Raw genomic sequence first — 26,839 nt, 5'->3', positions numbered from 1 at the left:
GACACTGCATGGTCTCAGTTTTCAAGAACTTACACACTTAGCCAATCCCCAGTGGTTGGGACAGACTCATGCTGAATTGGAGAGGCATTCTGTATCTTGAATGCCTCTGCTTTCTCCAAGCCAGAGTTTCAATATTTTGATAACATGACGACAGAATGAACAAAGAGAATAAACAGCAAAAGTGAGGGAAACACTCTAAGTACATGGAAAAATCAGAATCTATCTTGCATATTAGAGAACCTATATTTCCATAATGTGATTTCCAAAACATAGACTGCAAAATCCAGATTTGGTTTCTGTCCTCTTTCAAGAAAATGCAACCAGATCTGAGCTTAGCACACTTAGGACCAGTTAAAAGCCACTTTGACTCAACCATCTCCCTTCTGATTCGGCCCATAAAGTAGACTGAGAATAACTTTGATAGAGTGCCACCAAACAGAAAAGTAAAACATTTCCAAGTAGCCCTGTTGAAAATGTAAAAAGAAAAAAAATGAAATGAATATTATTTTATTTAACCTCATGTATCAAAAATATTATTTAAATATGTAATCAATATAAAGTTATTACTGAGATAATTTATATTTGTCTTCATGCAAAGTTTTTATAATTAGATGTGTATTTTATAGCCATAGAATAGCTCAATACAGATTAGCCATATTTCAAATGCTCAACATCCAGACATGGCTTGTAGCTACAGTACCACATAGCATGGATCTATAGTATCTAAGCTCTTTAGGAACACATGCATATTCTCTCTCATGTACACATATGTATGCATACACACTTGTACTCATATACACACATGCACACACACAGAGTTAATAGCACAAAAGTGTGGGGAATAGCATCTTTTTTTACTTCTCCTTCCCATTCCACTCACCTAGTAAAGGGAGAGTAGTACTATAGTGCACTTGTCTTTCCTATGACTGAATTAGCACCAGATATATTATAACTTAATCCAGGTAAAACTGCTGATAGTCACCCATTTGTGACCTGCAAAAATGACCATCTTATGGTCCTTCTTAATCTTTTTATCAAAGAATTTCATGATTGAGTCACTGTGGGTTAACAACCCAAGTACACAGTAAGTCTTCCAAGACATCACTGACATACGTGGCTGCTGATGGCAGAGGTTCAAAGCCAGTGACCCATTAACTGCTAATAAGCTTGGCTCTACCTGCAGAGGTAAGTACAAACTTTATAACAAATCTATTAACCTGAAAGGTAATAACTGACCAGAGAGCAAAGACCTAGCTAGAAATAAGTGTCCTTGTCCACCACTTGCAGCTGAAGGCCTATGGTTTTTCAGGCTCCTGGAAACAAAGGACTTTGGAGAACCTCAAATTCAGACTCCACAGAACCATCATCATCATTAGCATCGTTGTTGTCATCACTAAGAGCAGCACAACCACAATGGCCGGGCATTCCTCCATCATCATTATCTTTATTACCATCATCATCACTGGTGGCATCACTGTCACCACCACCTTCTTGGTCAGTGATATGGCCATCATATTATCCTTGTTCATCACCACTACCAAGACCAGACCACTCCCATCATCATTACCACATCTTCTTGTTTCATAAGCCCTTACTTCGCTTCTTTTACTAAGTTCTTTTACTAAGTTTCCTTTACATAGTTATGAAATCATTATCACACTTGATTTCTTAGTAAATTTCATCACTTCAAAATGTATCATACAATATGGGGTCTTTTGTAATTGGCTTCTTTCACTGAACATATTTTCAAGTTTTCCATGTTACAGCATCTATCAGTACTTCAATTCTTTCATTCTATCAAATAATATTTCATTATGTGGATATATCATATTTTGTATCTGGTTGACACCAATTTATCATTTGCATTGTTTCTAATTTTCAGCTGATACACATAATGCTGCTATGAACTTTCTATGTGCAATCTTTGTGGGTCTGTATTTTCTCCATTTCTTTCAGGTACATATATCTAGGAGTGGCAATGCTTCAATTTGTGAGAACCCCATGTTTAACATGGAACCACTGGACTGATTTCCAAAGTAGCTGTACCATTTTATAATCACATCAACAATGTGTGAAAGTTATATTTCCTCCATGTCTTTGCCAACATTTGTTACTCTCTTTTTTCCTTATATTTATCCAAGTCAATGTAATGGCCTTGATTTTTTTAATTTCTAGTTCTTTAAATAATGGTTTTGAGCTATTATTTAGTGTGTTTATTTCCTGCCCTTTTTTTTTTTTTGGTGTAAGGCTTGAACTCAGGGCCTGGGCACTGTCCCTGAGTTCTTTTGTTCAAGGCTAGTACTTTATCACCTTAAGCCACAGCTCCACTACTGGTTTTCAGGTGGTTAATTAGAGATAAGAGTCTCTCAGAGTTTCCTGCCCTGTCTGGCTTTGAACAATGATCCTCAGATCTAAGCCTCACAAGTAGCTTGAACCCAGCACCCAGTAGCTTCTGCCCATTTTTAAACTGGCTATTTGAATTGTTACTATTGAGGTGTAAATTTTCATATACTTTAGACACAGAATATTAACAGGTACTTGATTTGCAATTTTTCCCCAGTTTTGAGTCATCTGTTCTTGATATTCTTGATATTCTTTGAAGGACAATACATTTTGATGAAGTTCATCCTATTTGTCCTTAGTTTCCATGGTATTATATTTATCCTATTGATATTACATTATCCCATTGATATAATCTTATATAATAAGATTACAAATATTATTACATTTATCCTTTGTATTATAGTCTATTTTTCATTAGTGCTTTGGGATTATATCTAAAAGTACTTGTTTATCTCACATTCATTAAGATTTATGTCTGTCATGCTCGCTTCAGCAGCACATATACTAAAAAAAGATTTATGTCTGTAAGTTATTATAGCAATGTTGTAGTTTTTCCTCTTACATTTTGGTCTATGATCCATTTTTCAGTTGATTTTTGTAGATGATATGAAAGAACTCTATACATATAGTTTGGAAGCCAATAGTTTCATCATTGTGTGTATACGTGTGTGTGTGTGTGTGTGTGTGTGTGTGTGTGTGTGTGTAATATTACCAATAGGTTGCTTTTTTCTTTCTTTGAGGGGGAGAGAACCACATGGTATTTGAACTCAGGGCCTTATGCTTATTAGTAGGCATACTCTACCACTTGAGTCATGACTCAGCCCTTAGTTTCTTCTTCAGTGGAAACAATAATTAAATATTCTTTCTCTTGAATATATTATGTAGCAACCTGACATTCAAAATTTCTGGAGGATTATATAGGAAGAATCTAACAAACTCTAAAAGGTGGTTTATCAACAAGGCACTGTAAATACTAGCAAAATTATTTAGAAATTGATTTTATATTGTCTCATGATACCTTTTTTCATTGCATTGAATATTTTCTATATTTTGAATATTAAACACTCAATGGTACTTATTATTTCTTGTTTTGGAAGTGTTATCCTTTTCTCCATTCCTCCCCTTCTCTCTGCTCCCCTCTACTCCCCTTTTCAACCTTCTCTCCCCTCTTCACTCCTCTCCTTCCCCTTTCTTCACTGCTATGTTTTCTCCCCTTATTTACTTTTCATTTCCTTCCTTAGCTCTCTATTCCCCCAATGAAATGAATATCTAGGCATTGCCCATGTTTGCAGCACCCCGAGCCAGGTAACAGGCCAGATAGAGGTTGGTTCGACAAGTGTTTCAAGCTTTGGTTTGGACAGTTAAATCCCGATTGTAAGTTCCAATCATCGACTGCAAGGCTTCCTTCTCCCCTACTGGGTGTATAGGTACTATACCTTTTATTCAAAGGTACTATTCAAAGGTACTATACCTTTTATTAAAAGGCATATATTGTACTTTGTAGAGAAAAATCATTTATTTATAGTAACTAAATAAAACTAGGCATTACTTTTATACAGAAAAAATGAACAAAGTACCATCACTTACATGTCAAATGTGTGCATAAAAGAGGTTAGAAGCAAAGAACTTCAAAATGATAACCTTTTTCTTGGATAAATGTTTTTCAGTTTTAGATGTTTATTAGTACTTCACAGTATCTCCTCACAGGCCAGCTCTTTGGTGCCAGCTAGGATCCTTCTTCTTCCAGCCTCAGAACCCAGCTCTGAAGGTAGTCTGTCTTGCAGGGGTCTCCTGAGACCTTGAAGGGAGGGAAGGTTCCAGGCAGAAGCCAGATAACTTCACCTAAAATAGCCTACAGTCCTCTGTTACAGAATAGTTCTATTTCTTCTGTGGAAAACTCTTCAAGCTTTCTGCTCTGCACCCGACCGACTTGAGGAAACATGCTAAACAATACTGGACCATCAGTCCCATCACCAGCACAGTACAAGATAATTTGGCAGTCCACCATGACCACGGGTTTTGCAAGTAAAACAGGGACCTTTTGTAAAAGTAGGCGAAGACTTCTGGGATCAAAGCTGAGATCCCAAACAGCACTGCCCTGGATATCAATGTTTCCCTAACAGCCTTTTCTCCAATTCTCAGGCCTTTTGGTCAAAGGGTTAATCAGGGGATACTTTATTTGAACCAAATAAGAGAAACAATCCAAGGAAGGCTGAAGAACCGAATGTTCCCATTGCTAATACCACTCGCTCTGCCCCATGATGCCTATAGCTGGAGTTGCCATTGACGATGGTGACAGCTGTTGTGTAGACATAAAAGGAAACCTGAGGTACAAGCGTGGGTATCATTCCTTTTGCTGGCATCATTGACAAAAATAGCATGGGTGCTGTCAAGGCAGGAAAGCTGCTGGCCGGAAGAGCACAGGGATCAGCCTGCTGCTGTCAGGGTGCACGGTGGAAAGACTCCTCTTCCAGGCTTCTTGAATCCTTTGGTCATTCAGGTTGAGTCTGGCTGCATCTTCATTGGGGAAAAATAGTTGCCTTGATTTTGCTATTCTTTCCATTGAAACGAGCAGATTTGAAGGAGCTAATAATTCTGTCCAGTGAAGAAATCTTTGAACAAAACATAGGCATTCCGAGATGCCGAAGGCCAGGTTGGGCTTCATGTGGGTGGCCGCACTGCGGCAGGCTGGGAGCCAACGGCCCCACACTGATAAATGTTTTCTTTTGCTAGTTAGTATTTATCATAATATGCATGTGTAATTTCTATGGTTTAAGAGATAAAACTTGCACAGCACATATCACTTATTCTTGATTTTTTAAGATATAGAAAAAGATATAACATCACTACTATTAGTCATTTTTAAAATCATCTAAAAGGAAATCCTTTTATAATTACCTAGTCCTATATGAACATCTTGAAGAGTGAAAACACAATGAATCAATTCTATCTAATATACTGTACTGTTGAAATATCTGACACTGTCAGAATTTCAGATTGGCCTACCCAGCTGGTTCTCCATAGTTATTTCATCCTACCATGATGACAGGAGTACATTTCTTCTCTACGGCATTACTGACCTTTAGTTTCATTTCAAATAGGTTCTAATTTTGCATCCCAGTCTGGCCTAGTACTCACAATCCCTGCTTCTACTTCCCAGTTTCTGTGATTACAGGTATGCACCATGCCTGGCTTGGTCCATTAAATGTAAAATGAAGTAACCTCAACAGAAAGTTCCTGAATGAAGTGTATGTGGTGTGTGTGCGTGTGTGTGTGTATGTGTGTGTATGTGTATGCACACTCACACAAACACACATGCACAATCAAACCTTGAATCTTCAACAAGAAGGCTGTGCTTAAAACACAGTGAGCTGATTGTAATGCAATCTGTGTCTCAGAGACCAGGGATGTGTGTTGGATTGTTTTCCAAGATTTAAAATTCTTTTTTTCTTTTTTTTTTTAATTGTAAAAATACTATACAGAGGGGTTACAATTACATGGGCAAGATAATGAATACATTTCTTATCAAGCATTGTAGCCTCCTCCTTTGTTTCCCCTTCCCATCCCGTCCTTCCCCGGCCCCCCCCAAAGTTGTAAAGTTTGTTTTCCACATACGACTTGTATATCTCATTGTTGCAATGGGCCCACCTGTATCCCTATTTAAACGATTTGTTTTTTCCCTTCCCCTCCACAAATTATAACAACATCAAATACAGTGAAAGCAGGGGTTATACCGTGGGGGAGGGACATACAAAGCAACAAAGAAATAATCTTATAAATGTGTTAGAAACAATCGCATGAAAGAAAAAAACATTTGAATACATATCTTTGGGTTCATTTCCCTAACATCAACTTATCTGACCTTTTCTGCTTGTCTCAGACGTATACTAGTAATTGCAAATAAGGAAAACCATGGGACCTATGTTTCTTTGGGCCAAGATTTAAAATTCTGGGAGCCTGCAGTTAATCAGTTCTGCTTTAGGTGTTACTGATGCCAAAGTGAATGGTGTCAAGAGAGTTCCAGGAGACAATAGTATGGTCTAAAAAAGAAAGTAGGGGGATGGATAGACAAAGAGAACAAAAATCCCTGGCAATCCTCCTGTCCAGGTCACAGTAGACAGCCCTTTGCCATCAAAGGCTACAGCTCTTCTTGTCTGCCACCAGCAGCTGCTCAATAGAAACAGCAACCCTCTCCTCTAAGTCTCAGCATTATTATTTCTTCAGTTAATAGAACATAAAGAACCCATGTTTTCAGAGATGCTAAGGGAACAGAGGCCCATTTTCACTGAGGTCAGCCTTGGCAGGAGTCAACTGATTTTTTTCCCTAGGTTTTATATTCTTTTGAAAAATCATTGTATGATTTCAAATATTAAAATAATAAAATATTAGATTATGCAATGGAAAGTAGTTCAAACTTGCCACAGATTTTGAAACATACACTTTTATTGCATTACAAAGGCTTAACTCTAAGCTGTAGTTTTAAATATCTTCCAAGCTTATTATCTCCCCTGAAAAAGTTCAGACCAGTTCTGGGAGCCTCAATCATAGTGTATTTTATTTTTTAAAAAATCTATCATTATTAAAATGTAAATTATTTCTAATACTAACATGAAGGAAAGGCAATGTCTACACTTTCCTATCTAGTTACAGCTGACAAATGAGAACATGAACAGTGCCATGGTCCACTGTGGGGAGAGCATCTGCAAAGATAGCCTGGGGAAAATGACTTGGATTAGTCATATAGATTGCATATATGTCAAATACATTGTGGAGATGGAAGAAAAAGGGGGACTCTAGCCCTGCTTAAGAGGGAAACTTTTATTAATTAATTTATTTCTTTATTGTCAGTACTGGGGATGAACTCAGGGTCTCATTTTGTGACTTAGCTTTTCACTAAAGGCTGGTGCTCTCCCATCTGAACCACACCTTTACTTCCAGCTTTTTTCTGGTTAACTGGAGATAAGAGTCTCATGGATGTTTCTGCTTAGACTCGCTTTGAATTGCAATCCTCAGACTTCGGCCTCCTAAGCTGCTAGGATTACTAGGTGCAAGCTATCAGTGGCCAGCAAGCTGTCTATTTAGTAAGGCATAGATTTGGTTAGGAGTAAAAAATACTGTGGTAAACTATTTTTATTGCAAATATATGGGCATGACTTCCCCCCACTATATAAATGATCACTCTTGACAGAAACTTCCAGAGCTCTTTTGGGGTTTTTAGTAATATCACATCAGTTCAATCCCTGAATTCTTTTTATTGGTCAGGTGAATATCATATTTGATGTGGGACTCAGAAATATTACTTCTATTCACCTCCTTTACCTTACTTACTTCTTTCAGTCCCTAGATCTTAGTTGATATTTCCATCCTTCCTGGAAACTTCCCACATATCTATGCTATCTTCCAATTTTTACAGTTACCCCATAACATCTAGAACTTTCTAAATCAGACCACTTACCGTCCATCTAGCATAGAAATTACCAGCTTCTATAACAAACTTGCTCATTATAGTGTGGATTCCACAAGGCAGAGACCATGTCACCAGGGTCAAACACAATGCCCAACCCTTAAAAGATGCTCAATAGCTACTTGTGGAATGTGAAGAGAAAACCTGTTATAAGGAAAGAAAGAGGAAATGAACACTTTAAACATAGAGGTGAGTAAACTCAGCAGCCATGGAGAGTACGGAGGAGAAGAGCAGACAAGAGACCTGCCTTGGCTAATCAAGGATAATGAACCCTTCAGTGGCAAAAGGGAAAAGAACCAAAGATGAAGGGGGTAAATGATAAAGAAAATTAGAGTACAACAAAACTTAATTTTTAAAAGGTAGAGTGTTTTCTCTCTATTTTTTATTGTAAGAGTGATGTACAGAGGGGTTACAGTTACATTAGTAAGCTGAGTACATTTCTTTTTGAATAGTTACCCCATCCCTCATTTTCTCCCATGCCCCCCTCCACACTCCACACCTCTGCCCAAGTTACAAAGTTTATTTCTAACTTAGTGTCTAGTGAGTATCACTGTTGCATTGGTTCACCCTTTGTCCCACAATTTCTGTGATTCTCCTTCCCTTCCCCAAATCAGATAAGCTTATATACAAAACAGAGGGTACAGAAATGAAAAAGAGTGACAACAGGGAATAAACCAGAGGGGGAAAAAATAAAAGAAGAAATAACTGCAAACATTACACTAAAAAAACCTCTCTTGTTTCCATGTCTTGGAATTCATTTGGATGAGCATCATTTTATATGGGCATAAGCACATAGCTATTGAGTTATTGTGATCCTGTGCAAAGAACATCCTAGACATATTCTAGTTCTGACAAATGAGAGAAACAATGACACTAAGTAGCAGATTTGGGTTGCTTTATATGTATTAAGGCATTGAATCCCCAGAACTCCACTCAGGACATAATGCCAATTACATACTTCGCAAGTTCTCAGTCAGGAGAGTAAAAATAGGGCCAAGATTCAAACTCAGATCATCTTTCCTCCACGTCCTTAAGTCCTGAGAACTTTTACCCTTGTACTAATACATGGGTAGATGGAGGCTAACTGATCACTGTCAGAGATGCTGTTGAAGATTAAAGCTAGATGCTATGAAATACAGAGTTGCTATGGAAATGCTTTTTGTCAATGCCCAGGCTTGCCAACTGGCAACTGAGATATGATGGACACAAAGTGTGCTTTGGTGGGATGCTCTGGGATTCATGTTTCCCACTTCTCCGCGGACAACTTCATTCCCCAGATTTTATGCAACCAGAGGTAGAATGCTGCCTAAGTCCCTTACTCAGCTTGTACACCTTCTAAAGCCATGTTCCTCCATAGCAACCAAATTTGAAAGCCAACCTCAAGATAAATGTCTGGCTCAATTCAAAGATATTCTACAGTAACCTAATGAAGGGATATGTAGGTAGATAAGCCATCCTAGAACCTCGCCTTAAATCATCAAAATGCTGCCAAGTTTGGATGCACAACTGATACTCAAATACTCACACTAGAGTTCTACAAAATAGAGACTATGAGCATCTATAGTTATTGCTCAATAAATGGTAGTTAAAAACAACAACAACAAAGAAAGACCTCTTGTGTCCATGTCTTGGAGTTCATTTTGCCTAGCATCATTTATATGGTCATATGTACATAACTATGGAGCTATTCTGCTCATCAGATAAAATTATCCTAGATGTATACTAATTATGGCAAATAAGAGAAACCATGGAACCTATGTTTCTTTGAGCCTGGCTTACTTCACTTAATATGATTTTTTCCATGTCTTTCCATTTCCTTATAAATGGGGCAGTGTCATTCTTTCTGATGGAAGCATATAAATCATATATATATATATATATGTATATGTATATATATCTCACATTTTCTTGATCCATTCATCTACTGAGGGGCATCTGGGTTGGTTCCATATCTTAGCTATGGTGAATAATGCTGTGATAAACATAGTTGTGTGCTGGGAGCTTTAGTATGACTTTGTTTGTGGTCATTTGAGTAAATGCCCAGAAGTGGGATTGCTGGGTCACAGGGGACCTCTATGTTTAGTCTTTTGAGGAACCTCCATATTGCTTTCCAGAGTGGTTGAACAAGTTTACACTCCCACCAATAATGCAGTAGAGTTTCTTTTGGCCACATCCCCTCCAGCATCTATTATTAGATTTCTTGATAGTAGCATACTAACTGGGGTAGGTTGTATGTTCTTGCCCCATGGTTTATCTCCTGTTGTCACTGTATTTGATTTTGGTACCCTGGTTCTGTTTATACGTTTCTATGAATTAGGGAAGGGAACAAAAAATGGTGAGACAAAGAACAAGTGGGAAACCAATGCAAAAGCAATATTCACAAGATAATATGTTGGAAATGATCTGTACATCTTGGGGATTATTGAGGGGGGAGGGAAAGTAGGAGAAAAATGAGGGAGGGGGTAACAAGTTTGACAACAAATGTACTTAATACCTTACTTATGTAACTCTAACCCCTCTGTACATCACCTTAACAATAAAAACATGAGATACAGCAGAAATACATCAAATCTTTCAAATACATTAAAAAATAAATGGTAGTTAAATTAGTTAATGATGAAAAGCAACCCTTAAAAGTGAATTTGTTCCCAAAAAATGGAGGGTTGTTGAGGTGATCATTAATGAAAACACTAAATGATTACACTCATACTTCCTAGAGATTCTGAAACTTAACCTCATTATAAAATGAGTTTGCCGGTGGCTCACGCCTGTAATCCTAGCTACTCAGGAGGCTGAGATCTAAGGATCACGGTTCAAAGCCAGCCTGGGCAGGAAACTCTGTGAGACTCTTATCTCTAATAAAACCACCAGAAAACTAGAAGTGGTGCTGTAGCTCAAGCGGTAGATTGCTCGCCTTGAGCTGAAGAGTGCAGGGACAGCGCCCAGGCCCAGAGTTCAAGCCCCACGACCGATGGAAAAAAAATGAATTTAATTGGGTCTCATTTTCTGTATCAAAGATGTTTCAACCAAGACCCAAGATACTATGAGTGCAAAGTATGTAGCTAGTTCAAATTCACATACTTTGAAAGTTGAAAAGAGACAGTATCAAGGTCTGGCCTTGCCTCCAAAGATTTTTGTAGAAACATGAATAATTACTAATAGGTAATGAAGAGATGAGATTCTATGAACTCTGGGAACACAAAGACTTAAACATAAGTCAGAAAACAGAGCAAAAAAAAATCTGATTAAGGATTGAGTCTACTGGTCCAAATCAGTCTGGTTTCTCCACACAATATCATCAAATTATCCATTTTGCTTTTTTGTAATAATATTAAAAAATCATATTTGGGTCCCAAGGAGGCCCAACATGATAAGGAAAGGCCTTCATTAGAATTCCCCTATACTGAGAATGGTGGAAAGAGTGGCAATGATCAAGATGCACTGTAATCATAACCTGAAACATGCAATTGTAGACTCTTTGTACAACAACTTAATAAAAATTTTAAGTTCCCAGGAAATTATGGGCTAGAATCTTAGCTATATTTTAGTAATGGAAGCAAGAAGGAGTTCTGTGTGGACAATAAAAAAGAAATAAATTTCGTTTTCTGTTAAAAAAAAAAGAAAGAATTCCCTTCCACCTTGAAGTATTTGCAATTTAGTGTCCAAATGTTTATCTGAAAAAATAATGTTTATACTTAAGTATTTATAGATGAATGATATAATGTCTGGGATTTGCTTCAAAATAATCCAGAGACAGGGGTGGGGATTGGCAATGAGATGAGTAATTGTTGAAGCTGGATGAAGGGCACGTAAGGGTTCATTATACTTTTTCATATAATTCATATTAAAATATAACCAAGTGCCAGTGGCTCACATTTGTAATCCTAGCTACTCAGTAGGCTGAGACGATCTGAAGGATTGGGTTGGAAGCCAAAGTCTGGAAAGTCTGTGAGATTCCATCTCTAATTAACCAGGAAAATGCTGAATTGGAGGCAGCGCTCAAACAGTAAAACACCAATTGTGAGCAAAGAAGCTGAGTAAGAGTTCCAGTCCTTGAATTGGCACATACAAAAATTAATTTACCCAAACACTGAGGACCATCAGTTATGGAAGAGATGATTCTCATAGGAATATCCAACTCTGTTATACAGAGGCAGAAGAGACCACCACCCATCAACACCAGACTGACAAACATAACCTCCTTCAGGGACCGTGTAATCTCCTCAGATACCTACAGAAAACTGTATTGAAGGGCAGTCTTTTTTAAAATTTTATTTTCTTGTAAAGATGCTGTACAGAAAAGTTACAGTTACATGAGTAAGGTAATGAGTACATTTCTTCTCAAGCATGTTACCCCCTCCTTTGTTTTTCTCCTACTATCTCTTCCCTCACCCACTTCCCTCATTCCTCCCCTCCCCAAAGTTGTAACGTTCATTTCCAACATAGTGTCTTGTGAGTATTATTGTTGCAATAGGTCATCCTGTGTCCTTGTTTCAGCATTTTGTTATTCCCCTTCCTCTCCCCCAATTAGATAAATGTATATACAGGATGCAAGGCACCAAAATCAAATACAGTGACAACAGAGATATGAAGGGCAGTCTTATAGATGCTTTTTTTTTTTTTTTTTGGGCTGTTGTGGGGCTTGAACTCTGGGCCTGGGCACTGTCCCTGCACTCTTCAGCTCAAGGCAAGTGCTCTACTACTTGAGCCACAGCGCCACTTCTGGCTTTCTAGTGGTTTATTGGAGATAAGAGTCTCACGGACTTTCCTGCCTGGGCTGGCTTTGAATTGCAATCCTCAGATCTCATCCTCCTGAGTAGCTAGGATTACAGGTGTGAGCCACCGGTACAGGGCTACAGATGCTTTTAAGATACACCACTTTGGCTAGGTGCCAGTGACTCACACCTAAAATCCTAACTACTCAGGAGGCTGACATCTGAGGATACTGTTCCAAAGGCAGCCCATGCAAGAAAGTCCACACGACTCTTATCCCCAATTAATCACCAAAAAGCTGAAAGTAGAGCTGTGGCTCAAGTAGTAGCATGCTAGCCTTGAGAAAACTAACTCAAGGACAGTATCTAGCCCATGAGTTCAAGCCCCGGAAACACCACTAAAGAATAAAAATGTATATGACTTTGTAGGGAACTTTCAATTGACCAAAACTATTTTAAAACTCTCTTTTCCTTTGAACATTAGCATTCAATAACACTCCCTTTCCAAATGGGCAACTTACTCAACTTCAAGAAAAAGTCCTTCTAAGCAAATGCTAAGTCTGCAAAGGGAATTGTTGGAGTTATTCAGGAAATATAATGTACATGCAATGCCCAAGCATGACAATATACTATGAAAATTTATGTCCTTGCAGTAAACAAAGTAACTCTAAATGATAGCAAGTGTCCATCCATCAAAACTATTGGGTGGATATGACTGAAGAGTGGAAAAGACTCCCCTCTAAGCCTCTGTAGCTGTGTAGTCTTAGCCCATCTACCCCTGGAGGTACTGGACATGAACCACGTTATAATTCTGCTAGAGTTACACACTGGTGAAGGCAAGTGTGAATCTACAAATGTACTGGTGAAGACTAACGGAGCAGTTCTCAAAAACTAGGGGTTATTCTGCCTTCTGGGGGAACTTCTGGCAATATTTGGAAACATTGGTTTGTCAGATCTATTAGAGGAGCATCAATACTAATGAGCAGAAGCCAGAGATACTACTAAACTCAGGACAGCCCCTATCCCAGTGAAGAATTATCCAGCTCTATGTCCATAGGGCCTGGACTAGATAAACTCCCTTAAAGTTTCCTTCTTCCCTGATAGAAGTGCTCAGAGATGCAGAAGGCTGAGCTAGCAGGAAGAAATGAAAGGGAAAGGGAAAGGAGGCCATCTCTATCATTCCTATAGATAATCTTAACCTTTGTGTTAAGAATGTTGCTTCCTACATAACTCTTAGCCTTCTATTTCTCTTCAGATACATTGTTATCATTGCAGACCAAAAGTTCTCTCTACCAGGAAGGCTGCAGCAGCTTTCTAACCAGTATAAATGACACAAACACAGAAGCCAGAAACAGCAAGGCATAGTGATCATCATGCATACAGTCAGGCTGAATGATAGTCCAAGTTCAAGTGTGGCCATATGGTTCAAGCCTTTGCCATATGGCTACTGCAAGCTACTTAACCTCTGATCATCTTCTTTTCCATATGCAATATTTGGAAACATTTGGGGTAACAGTACCTGGCTTCTGAGTTTGGGGAGGGAGTTGGATACATGAATGGAAATGACTGGATTGGATTATGATTTGAAGATAATAAAAAGCAATTACAGTATACTCACCATGTGCCAGGTATTTTTTAAAAAGAGCTTTGTATACAACAACTTTTGTAATCATAACAATTCCCAGTCATTTCCATTCATTTCCATTCTTCTTAGGATAAACATCAAGAATCTGACTGTGGCAGTGAGGCCATGAGTAGCTGGTCTCTGCCAATATATCTAGGTTCAACCAATCCTGGTTCCCCTTGGACCTATGTACTTTCCCTTGCTGGTTTTATATGAGCTAATTGAATTCAGGTGAGTATCCTTGGCTACTGGGTCTGTGCACAAACAAGTCCCTTCCTATTGAAATGTATCCAACTCCCTCCCCATACTCCATGCCTTCATTTGATGCTCTCCTACTCGTGCAACACATTAGGGTTCAAAGCCATATCCTCTGGGTGCCTTCAGGTATTCTTACAGCTCCATGCATCTCTCCTTTTGGACAGGCTTATCCAAGCTGTAATTCTTCATTCAGATTTCTAACTCTTTTATTAGACATTCCATTGTTGTGTTGGTCCCAATAAACATGTATCTATTTTCTCAAGGAAGAACTATCTATCCAACATGACTTCCTTCATAAATAAGTGGGTACCCAAACAACAAGTAAGATCCATGGCCTGTATCTCAGTATATCATGCTGTGTTATAGCAGGGGCCACAAAAAATCATGAGGACACTCATAGAAACCAACAAGGTCTTGAGCAAGATGAAGCCTCCTTCCTTCCATCTCAAGAATCTATTTTTCAGCAAACCAACTTCCCTATTCTTTCCTTTGCTATGGCAGAGGAAGGTGATGTTTTCCCAAGCTCAGGATGGAAGCCTACTCTGGGAGCCTCAGCCCCAGGTCTTTGTAAGGTGGAGGTGCAGCACTCAGTCAGCAAGAAGAATTATTTGAAAACCATTTGGTTTTAGAAAACCACAGAATGGTGATTTTGTTTTGATATTTTGACTTGACCATCAAATCATCTATTTCTCTTCCCCAAAATTATTTAGTATGGGAAATATAAACATTTTCTAACAATACTTTCTTAAATACCTCAAACAAATCTTCTCTATCTGACCCAGGAACCATGGCTTTGCCACTATGCCAGTCTGGGTCATGAAGAAAATGGAATTCCCTACAAATGGTTCCAATGAGGAGGCTTCAATGTAAGGGCTTCAGAAGTAGGCATAGACAGGGTTAGTGAAACAAAGGATAGATGCTTAGGGATCCAGCAATTAGTAACAGTGGGCAGCCCTCTAGATAGATAGATAGATAGATAGATAGATAGATAGATAGATAGATAGATAGATAGATAGATAGATACATACATACATACATACATACATACATACATACATACATAGATACATAGATACATAGATACATAGATACATAGATAGATACATAGATAGATACATAGATACATAGATAGATACATAGATAGACAGATAGACAGACAGACAGACAGACAGACAGACAGACAGACAGACAGACAGACAGACAGACAGATAGACAGATAGACAGATAGACAGATAGATAGATAGATAGATAGATAGATAGATAGATAGATAGATAGATAGATAGATAGATAGATAGATAGATAGATAGATAGATAGATAGATATCCTTGAGAAAGACGAGCTTAGGGACAGTGAATTCAAGTATCAGGCCATGAGTTCAAGTATCAGGATTGGCACAAAAAATATATATGACTTTATAGGGAACTGGCAATGGACCAAAATTATTTTAAAACTCTCTTTTCCTTTGAACATTAGCATTTGACAACACAGGAAGGAGGGGAGGAATAAGCTAATCCTGGTGTACCTGGAGTTGTGAGCCAGCACTACCGAGTGGGAAGGACTTTCTGCCACAGATATGGTACAAAGCAGCAGAGGGATCAGGAGAAAATTCACTTAGGCTTTCTCCCCTCCCATCCTTGCATTTCCTGAAGTGCTTTTTGTTGGCTCAAGACCTGACCAAGACTCAGCCAGCAAGGGAGCCTGCTGATGGTGAAGCAGTAGGCCAGAAATGTTTCCCTCACAAAAGACCTGGCTACCTAGAGGGATGTCGTAAAGTAAAGAGCAAATGGAAGCAAGAGCTGAAGTAAGAGGGGCTGCTGCAATCGTGTGTACATTTATAGGATTACCTAGTCCTTGAGAACTGTCCAATTTCATACCCTTCATCTAGAGTTGGGGAAGCTGAGGCCTGCAGAGATCTATAGGTTAAAGAATAATGGAATACTAGAGCTATTAAAAAGTATTGCTCTGTCTCTCTCTGTGTGTCTCTCTCTGTGTGTGTCTCTCTCTGTGTCTCTCTCTCCTTCCCTTCCTCCCTCTCTCCATCTCTCCCTTCCTTTCTTTGGGGGGGGAGGTGGGATGTGGTGGTGGTTTGAACTCAGGGTCTGGATATTAGCCCTAGCTTTTTGTGCTCAAGGCTAGTGCTCTAACACTATGAGAACACCATCTCTGGCTTTTTGGGGTAGTTAATTAGAGAGAAGAGTCTTATAGACTTGCTTGCCCAGCCTGGTTTCAAACTGAGATACTTAGCTCTCAGCCTCCTGAGTAGCTAAGGATTACAGGCTTGAGCCACCAGGGCCCAGCTAGGATTGTGTGATCTCCCAATGTCAGGCATCGATGGTATAAATCTTCAGGATCCCAGACAGGGTTTCTATCACATAGGAAGCTCAGTCTCCTAAGTCTCTGTATCTGATAAGTGTGCCAATTAGGAAAGGGGGGGTGGGGGAGGGGAAGGGAGCGAAGATCAACAGTTTAAAATCCTCTATATACAAAACATCCCCAAGCCACCACAACCACTGGGCCTGATCATGAGCCTGAGTGGAGAAAACATATCCTATGAATCCCCAAAGGTTGACCCATTGTAACAATGAGATGAACAGGATACTATGTTGAAAAATGAACTTTATAATTGACGTGGGGAGGGGAGTGTAGTTGTAGAGGTCAGAGGGAAGGGATGGTAGGGGAAAAACAAAGGAGGAGGTAACAATGCTTGATAGGGAATGTACTCATTACCTTGCTCTTGTAACTGTAACCCCTGTACAGTATTTTTACAATAAAAACATATAAAAATTAATTACAAAAATTTTTAAGAAAGAAAATAAGTAAAGTTAAATCAGAGATAACCCTTATCTCTCTTCCCTAGTTTAAGAAACACTAATCTTAAAAAGGAAGGCTACATAAGGCTTTCTTAGCTTCAATATAATTGGAATTTGGACTGAGTTAATCTGGTTAACAGAGAGATTTTCCTAGGTATATTGTAGGAGATTTAACAGCATCTGTGGCCTCTAGCCACTAGATTACAGTGCCAGTTCTCCTCTAACAGCAAAAGTGTCTCCAGAATTTTCCAAATGATCCCCTGGGAGGAGTGGGGATTCACATCAAGTTGTGAACTCTGGCTTCAGTGAATCCAAGAATATTAAAGTGGTCATCTGAGCCCAGAGTCCAATTCCTAAATGGAGAGGTAGGGTCAGGTTTGCCTGTACTTCCCATGCTACAAACAGGCAGATTCAAGCCATGAACTCAAATCCTGAGAGCCCTGCTCACTGCACAAGGACATTCTTGTTTCAAGACTTGATATGAGACCTTCTTACTGTCTGTCCCTTTGTGTGATGTGGCTTCCCAGTCCTTGCCTTGCAGAGTTAAAGCTGGCAGTGTCTCCTGTAATGTTCCATCAAGTACTTCTCAGATTTCCTCCAACACAATGTTGCTCTTGGATTGGGAGAAAGGGCCACAATGCCCCTTTTGCCTTGCCATGTTCCAGGAGGTAGCAAGGCCTGCAGATTTCTCTTCCCTTTTCTTACTAGGTGACCTTTCCTAGCCCCCATGGGGCTGCTGTAAGGATAAAGATAACATGAAGTATGATGCTTGGAATTACTTAAGCTCTATAACTCACAAGCACTTAGATTATTTAACTGATGATTATGATTATTTAAGCTGAAAGCCTATACTTCTCTAGCTCAGAAAATGTTTGTATTTCCATTAAAAACCACCAAGCTAAGGGCTCTTTTGACTGACATTTTTCACTATTAAAACTATACATGCAGTGCATGTTTGGAGCCAAAAGATAGTGTGTCCTTCAACTTCGGTTCAAGATAAGGAAGCTGACTTCAAAGGTCTCCAACTAATTGTATTCCTAGAAGATCCTAGCTATTCCTAAGTTTCAACTATGTTTCAGGTCATTTACCTACTGGAACTATGCATAGTACTCCACAATGGAAGGAGTTTGGGAGATCACCTCATGCCCTCCCCAAACTTGGGAGAGGAATAGCTAAGAGGATTACCATTGCCACAAAGCTGTTTTCTACTGAGAGATGAGTTTCTTCCTTAAGTGCACATGCTTGCTTCCTCACAGTTTTCTGAGGTAGCATATATTAAGACAACTTCTGTTTTTACAAGTCGCCCTATAACAGCTGAAAGAAATATTTGTTTTCTTTAGAAGTAACCTTGTTTACCTGTCAGCTATCCTAACCATGATGAGATTTTTCAGGTATTCTTCAACCTGTTTGCTTGTAACATGAGTCCCAAGATTTACCAACAGTGATATCCAGAAATGAACTCCAAGATATTCTAGATAAACACATAGAAAACGTATGTTGGGAATATTCTCTTCAATATGTGAAAATGTAACAATGATACGTTCTTCTGTATACCTGGTGTAAGCCAACAAAACAAAAAGAAAAACAAATCCAAACAAAACTAAGAAAAAGTATTCTCTCTAAAGGCATAGGTGGAAAGTGGGTTCTAATGCTCAGGGAGATGATAACCTAGCAAATGATTCTCCCTTTTTTCATTTTGTCAGAAACAACTGACTGCTCCCAACATTGTTTTCCCTTGCCTTCCCGGGAACTGGATACTTAGAATGTTAGCTGGATATGATTTATTCAGCTAAGGGCTCTATTTCCCTGCTTGTTTTGAAGCTAAGTGTGACCATGTGACTTATAACTTGAAACTTAAAAAAATACAAGCTCTATGAGTAGGAAAGTTTTTGTTCAGGGCTCTTCTTCATTTAGAAAAACCATTAGATAAGTGGCTAGGGCAGCCAGGCACTGGTGGGTCATGCCGGTAATCCTAGCTACTCAGGAGGCTGAGATCTGAGGATCACAGTTCAAAGCCAGCCAGGGCAGGAAAGTCCATGAAACTGTTATCTCCAATAAACCACCAGAAAACTGTAAGTGGTGCTATAGCTCAAGTGGTAGAGCACTAGCATTGAGCTGAAGAGCTGAGGGACAGCGCTCAGGCCCAGAGTTCAAGCCCCACGACCAACCAAAAAAAAAAAAGTAGTTAGGGCAAAGAATAGCCCTTGCACATGGTAGATGCTCACCAACTGTTGATTGAACTGTTAGCTAACTCAGATGTCGATGGTAGTATGTGCAACTTATAGGGTAGGGGTTTCCATTTTTTTTCTACCTTTTGTCAGTGGGATCATAGCTGGAATTTAGTTCAATGGCTTGTGTCATGAGGTAGAAGCCAAATGCGAGGATGGCAAAGTATCAAGACAGAAGAAGCTCTTGTATGAGCTTCTATTTAGAGTTTACTATTCTTGCAATGTGAGCTAACTAGAACATTCCACACTTCGAAAGTTGTTTTTTTTTTTTTACAGTTACATTTCACTTATCCTCTATAAATTGTGTATACACCAAATGTTTTGTGTTCTGCTTTGGATTCAAACCTGCCAATTTCAGGATTAAGAGAGAGAAACAAATCATGAGTGGCAAGCAACTGTGCACTTAAATCCCTGCTGCAACCCAACCCAAAATCAATTTTGAATGAGCCATTCTTCATGATATTCATTCTCTCCCTCTGTGCCTCCATCTGCAAGAATTTAGGAAACTGGACTGGTTTCATCTGTGTTCCAGCTAACTCAATACCTTTCAGAAATATGCACGTAGTAGACAGAAACAGGCAGACTAGGATATTCCAGGATACCTGACCATGGTAATTAATATTTTGAAAACAGGACTCATCCACATTTTTTCTACATAATCACTGGTTAGAGAATTATGTTGTAGCAGGAAAGAAAATTAATGAATCCATAAAGTTAACTTGTAATTTGAAGATCAGTATATGGTACTTGTAAGGAATGTGCCCATTAATAGTAACATAATACATAATTACAGCTTTTTGTGGCTTAAAAATTACTTTTTCACAGATGCATAGTTTCATTCAATCCCTCATAAGACTCTGTAACATAATACAACAGCCTTGCACCTGAGTTTATCAATTTTAAGTAATCGTTGCCTTCAAAACTCCTCTCCCAGGCTCCATTTATCCTGTGCAAATTGCCAGGCACTTAGGATTCTTTCCTAAGGACATGTGATTTGTCTTTTCTAGGTTGGCATGAAGTAAAGAATAAATTGATTTTTATCATTTTCTGCATGCTGCCTCTCCTTTGAAGAGTACTTTCCTAATGAGTGGCTCTCTCAGAAGGGATCCCAGATCAAAGGGGCCACAGGATAATGCTGCTGACTTACCTTACTGTAAGTGTTTGAAAATAACCCAGTGTATACAGAAGTTTGCAAGGCTGTCTGCAGATGTCTACAATATAACAAAGCCCAGTAAAGTAAGATGGGTTGCACATCATCAGATGAGTTAAAAATGTAAGAACCTAGTTAAAAATTTGATGTAGGAAGCCATCACAAAAACTCTGAAAGATACAACTCAAATTGTGTGACTATAAAGGAGCTACCAAACCCTTATTCAACTCAGCATTTCATACCAAATGAAAATTTTCACGTAGGCTGCTTGTCTGTTAAATAACTATGAAAGTTTAAATCATCTTAGAAAATGTACACAGATAGATTTTAAGTACTGTATCTCATGGTCTTCAATTCCTGTTAGCCACAGATATCAAATTCACTTGCCACAAATTAAATAATTGAACTTTGGTTACTGAATATAAGCTTATTAAACTGTATTAATAAAATCAAACATATAGAATGATGATCTTAATAGTTTTTTAATAAAATTCCTTTTAAATGCAGGCAAATATAACAAAGATGAACCATTCTGAAATGTTTTAGCAAATGTTTTAGGTTTCGGACAGTTTTAAAGTAAAAGGATATTCCATACATAGGGAAAAGTAAGTATTAAGTCTCTTATGAAAATATATAGTTGAGAACTGTTAGCTCTTTCCATTATGGGTACAACAACTGAGAAAAGGATTGTCAGGGGAAAGACCTCCAACATGAAATCAGTTCAGAGGCCTTTCTTCGGAGTAAGCTTGACTTCTCTTCTTTTCAGAGTTCCCAGGGGACAGGAAGACACACAACATTGTCCATGTCCCTCTTTATCTTAAATAACCAAGTGTGTCCTGATTTTTGAAATTATGTATATATCTACTTATCTTTTATTTATTTGTTCATTTTCTTCACTCATTTTACTAAAAAATGAAAGCTTGACAAGGTCAAGGTTCTGTTAGTTCACCAGCAGCGTCTATCATGTAGTAGATACTCAGTATGAGCTATGAGCTTTGTTAATTCATTCTTTCATTTCTCAAATCTGAATATGCAATCTTAAAAGGAAATTCCACTGTAAATAAGATAAAAACCATATGAGAAATTTGTATTCTCTCTTTCTAAATCTAGTCTAAATTTAAAATAAAAGGCCCACCAAAAAAGAATGGCAAAGGAAAATTCATGTCAGTGTAGCATACAACTCAAAATGATATAACACTGGGCTTACACTTGTAATCCTAGCTACTCAGGAGGCTGAGAACTGAGGATCATGGTTCAAAGCCAGTGGGGGCAGGAAGGTCCGTGAGACTCTTATCTCCAATAAATCACTAGAAAACTGGAAGTGGTGCTGTGGCTCAAGTGGTAGAGCGCTAGCCTTGAGCTGAAGAGCACCAGGACAGCACCCAAGCCCAAAGTTCAAGCCCCATTACCGACCAAAAAAATTGATATAACATAAAACAAGAGTCGGGGTAAAAATGAAATAGCTGCAAATAAGTGTAGCTTGCAAAACCTAAGGCTAGCGATCTTTGTGATAGTGGAACAGGTCTGTGTCTCAATTGTGCTGGAAGATTTACAAATTTATACATATGGTAAGACACATATATACTGTGCAGGTAAAACTGGAGAAATCTGGGTAGGCAGACTGTACCAGAGCCAACTTCCTATAGTTACATAAGATGCTACCAATTCCAAATTGGTAGAGGTTATGAGAAACCTCTCTGTACTATTTCTTGCAACTGCATGGCAATTTACAACTACATGAAACGAAATCAATAAAATACAACAAAACAAAACAGCAAGACATTTTGAAAGCATTATTTTCATTACTAGAACAATGGAACCAACACAGATGCTCAACAATGGGATAAATCTACATGAGAGCATATTGAGCAATTAAAAACACATTTTATGTTTGTGATGGAGAAGGTATTCACATTCAGAAAGCAAAAATGAGACAAAAGTATGATCTAATTTTCCTTTTAAAAAAGGAGCATTTATAAATGTATAACAAAAATATTCACATCAGTGTCTATAATTACAAGTTAGGGTTATGAGTAATTTTTGTTGTTGGTGTTGCCAGGTAGTTGTTGCTATTTATTACTATTATTATTATTATTCCATTAAGTAGTTGTACAAAGAGATTTTTAGTTCAACATGTCAACATCTTGCTCAATGTCATCCCTTTCAGGGAGGGTAAATGCAATCGGAATATTCAATGTAGGCATGTGAAAAATGAAGCTAGGGAAAATTGAAGGGATGAGTAGTGTTACAAGAGATGTGGAAGAAGGATGGTATTGGGATTTGATCTCAGGATCTCTTGCTTGCTTGGCTTGCATGCTTGCTAAAACAGTGCTCTACCAGTTAAGCCACATCTATCGCCCAGCTTTATTTTCCTGGCAAATAGTCAGCAACGGAGACAGAGTTTTTCAGAGTTTTCTGCTCAGTCTATCTTTGAATGGCAATCCTTTTGATCTCAGCTTCCTGAGTAGGTAGAATCACAGGTGTGAGCCACCAGTGACCAGTTTAGGAGTGACTTTTAAAAAATATATAATGCCTTTAAACATTTACTTTTTTGCAAAAGTGAACAGTTACCTAACAAATATATTAAAGGCATTTGTCATATAAATGAGGCTCAATGAAGTTCTTTGCAGCTTCACAAAACCAAGATCATATGATATAAGGTAAAAAGAACTACTACCTGCATGAGCCATGAGAAATGAACATGGCCTCACAAAGACATAGCCTCCAATGGGAATATTGCTCACCAGAGATTGGCAGATGCCTTATTAGTAGTTACGTGAATAAGAATCTATCTTATGCAAGCAGAGGGTAGACCCAACTGCCTTCCAATTCTATATCTCACATCATTTGATTTTGCAATGAATTTAACAGACACTGCATCTCATTTTAAAAGGCCCTTTTATCTTTCAAATTACTTTCACATATGCTGATTTATAATCATTTTAGTCCTGTACTTACAAAAAAATTCTGACCCTTCCAATTCTGTTGTATAGACAGAGCAAGTATTCCATTTCTCTGAACAGAAGGTTGAGATACCCAAAAACAATCTCTATGGAATGAAACAAAACTCTAGTTATGATCAGATCTTATCACCTGTTTTTTGAGTTGGGCTCTTATAGAGCTTAGCCTCTCCTTTCCAATTAAGTCTGGAGACTGGGTAGACATAGCTAAAGAGAATAGCATGACAGACAATAGTTGAATGAAAACCCCACAAGTTTTAGAGAAGAGTGGTAAAAACATCAATAATAACACTACACATCTGGTTGTTCCCACTAAGTGACATTGACTCAGGTAATGTCTAGTTTAAAGTCATTTTAGCTTAAAGATCATGATCAATAAAACCTTCAGTCCCCAGTAGGGTACATATAAGTTGGGTTTCTGGGCTTGTTAAATAATGAATGGTTTCATACTGGACTTAATGAAGCATGGCTTTGTTACTTTTACCAACAGAATTAACAGAGGAATTTTGTATTTATTTTGCAGTGGCAGAAGATTAAGCACTTCAGCAATAATGTAGCAATTTACCAAAAGAGGTCTTAGTTAGGTGCTATCTGAAATCATGAAATTAAGTGGGAAAACGTACACATGGAAAAGGTTCAGATGTTTTAGAAAAATAAATCCAGATTTTAGATAAATGATACTCCTCACCAAGTATATTAAACAAATGACATATTTGCATTGGCCGATAGAGCCATTTACACATATTTACACACATTTCCATGTGCCAATCCCTCTGCCGAGTACCTCTCCTCACATCTATCCCCATGCAAGTCATTACAAGAGGAGACTAGAAGGTCAGCAAGGTGAAAGGCATTTCACTCAAGCCACGTAGCTGCCACAGGATTCCAACCTAGGTCTGATGACTCCCAAACTAGGATACTAATTCCCTTATAACCTTGGAAATACATGCTCCTTTTAAAACAATAAATAACAAAAGTTGCCTTGCAATGGCATATCATTTCAGGAAGTATAGAATTAACCTAGAAATTTTGGGGAAACAATGAGAACAATTGGACTGTACCTAACACAAAATCCCACACAGGCAGAAGTAGAACGAATGAGCAGAAAAGCATAACAGCATCCTACTGTCCCTATTTTTTTTTAATACTAGTAGGGTTCCTGGCTATTATCAATAAATCTTTGATCAAGGTGGCAATGTCAGCTACTCAAGATTCCAATCACTACATTCCATCTATCTGCTGGATCAAGTTACCATATGCTTTGCACTAGTAATGGTAGTAAGATTCCTGCAGAGTCACAGACAGACAAAAGTTCCAGGCCTGATGAATTTCACAAAAGCTCCGAAAGAAAGTGAGGTAGCAGAAAGGACGCCTAAGGTAGAAGACCTTGGTTTTATTCCTGGCCAGATGGCGTTAAGCAAATTATTTGAATCTCTCTGTGGCTCAGTTCCCTCATCTCTAAACTACCTATAATCATATATAGTTTTATTATATCATACTTTATTAGAAACAATGCTAGTTTGTATGTGAAGTAAAAAACTCATTTATCCTTTGGTCTTGGAGAAACTGAGGTAGTTGATGAAGCATAAAAGTTTTGCCCTCATTATTAAATCCTTCAAAATATTTCATTCCATATTTTCCATGATCTAAGCTTTCTGGGTTTAATGTTAACCATGTGTAAGACTTGTGGGTCACCATAAGGTCACTCTACCATACCTAACCACCAATTTTGAAGTCTGTTACAGGCTTTAGATGCCACAATTATATACATCTCCCCTTTATTGTGGAAGGAAGTAGGATTTAAATTATATCTTCTTGATTATTTCATTTGACAATGCAGAGATGGTTATTTCTTGACTAGTTCTTTAGAATAAATCTATTGCAATTTATTATTAAAATTGCTGGGTAATTTTCTCTTCCATGTTCACCTATGATGCAATTATTTCACTATGAAAGTGAAGTAAGAGAGAGTTATAGGTGGCTGTGTATTAAGGCTACAGAGAGGACCATTTCCCAACACAGATGCCTTCTTAAAGGAGGAGGCTACAATGCTTGATAAGAAATGTACTCATTATCTTGCCCTGTGAACAGTATTTTCACAATAAAAAATAAATAAAAATTAAAAAAAATTAGAAAGCAATTTAGTTCCAATACAATCTTCCCCTTTATTTTCTCAACTCCCCACTTTCCCCACCATTGTGGTAACGGTGAAGGTAAGAGAGAAAGAGAGAAGGAAGAAGGGAAGGAGAGAGAAGAGGAGGGAGAGGGAGAGAAAGACAGACTTTTACAGTCCAACAAATCTGAGTTCTGTTTTCCAAAGGAGATGCCAACTTTGAGACTTAAAAAAAAGTACAAGTTAAGCACTGTACACAAATGAAAATGATCTAATTAGCAAACTTACTGTACACAAATGAAAACGATCTAATTAGCAAACTTATAGTCACAATTAGGAAATATATCCTGAGAAAAGTTTCCTAATAACTCCTGGCAGCATCCAAATTACCATTGTGCTTAATAAGGCCTACATCTGTTAGGTGACTCAGACTTTTGCAACAGATCTAGAAATACCAGCACTATCCACCAAACATAGAAAATCTAATGATGAATGCCTATATATTTACTTTTTCACAAATATATACGTGAGAAAATGTGCAAATTGAGACAGCAAAGTTGTAACCAAAAAATAAAGAAAATATCTCAGAAATGACTAGTGCAGTATTAACTAAATCAATCTCTGAGCTCTTTCTCCACCTTCTCTAGCCCTTCTCCTTTCCTACCCCCAAAGAGAGATGAGGAAAGACCAGAAATGCAAAAAATGGATACTCACTTCATCTCCAGGATCTCCTCCAGCTGTTTCCGCCTCTCAATCCGAAGGTTAGCCAAGTGAGCTTCCTTTTCTGCCAGGGACTGCTGTGTAGAGGCAAGACGGGCTTTGGTGGCATCCAACTCTTGTCTGGTCTTCTCCAATGCGTTCATTAGCTCCTCTATCTGAAAGGCACATGGGGCTGTGTGTGCGATTTCTCCTTCATTTAAGTACAAGGCATTCCCTGCTACCCTGTGTTCTGACAACATATACCAGAACCATAGATGTTCTGAAATCAGACACTGTGTCATGGGGCCCATTCTTCCATTGCTACTGATTAAGAATGCTTCAGACTCAAGAAATGTACAAATTCTTCAGCAGCTACATTCATGTACGTTGTCTCTTCATAGAGATTATTTAATGCATTTATGAGAAGTTTGGGTGAGGGATGATCAGCTTGACCCAATTTCAAACTGTGTTTGAACA

General features: G+C 38.3%; 1 protein-coding gene across 1 annotated transcript in view; it reads right to left on the bottom strand.

Moving 5' to 3' along the window:
* The window catches only part of Erc2 (ELKS/RAB6-interacting/CAST family member 2), a 784,984-nt gene that overhangs the window by 160,471 nt on the left and 597,674 nt on the right, over positions 1–26,839 (bottom strand). Inside the window, exon 14 of the mRNA XM_013030719.1 lies at positions 26,378–26,538. Within this exon, the coding sequence (XP_012886173.1) occupies positions 26,378–26,538 (161 nt within the window). The remainder of the gene's footprint in view (positions 1–26,377; positions 26,539–26,839) is intronic.

The sequence above is a fragment of the Dipodomys ordii genome, unplaced genomic scaffold, assembly GCF_000151885.1.
Source record: "Dipodomys ordii isolate 6190 unplaced genomic scaffold, Dord_2.0 Scaffold132, whole genome shotgun sequence".
Taxonomy (NCBI): domain Eukaryota; kingdom Metazoa; phylum Chordata; class Mammalia; order Rodentia; family Heteromyidae; genus Dipodomys; species Dipodomys ordii.
Note: the sequence above shows the minus strand (reverse complement) of the source record. Positions and strands in the feature narration are given on the sequence as shown.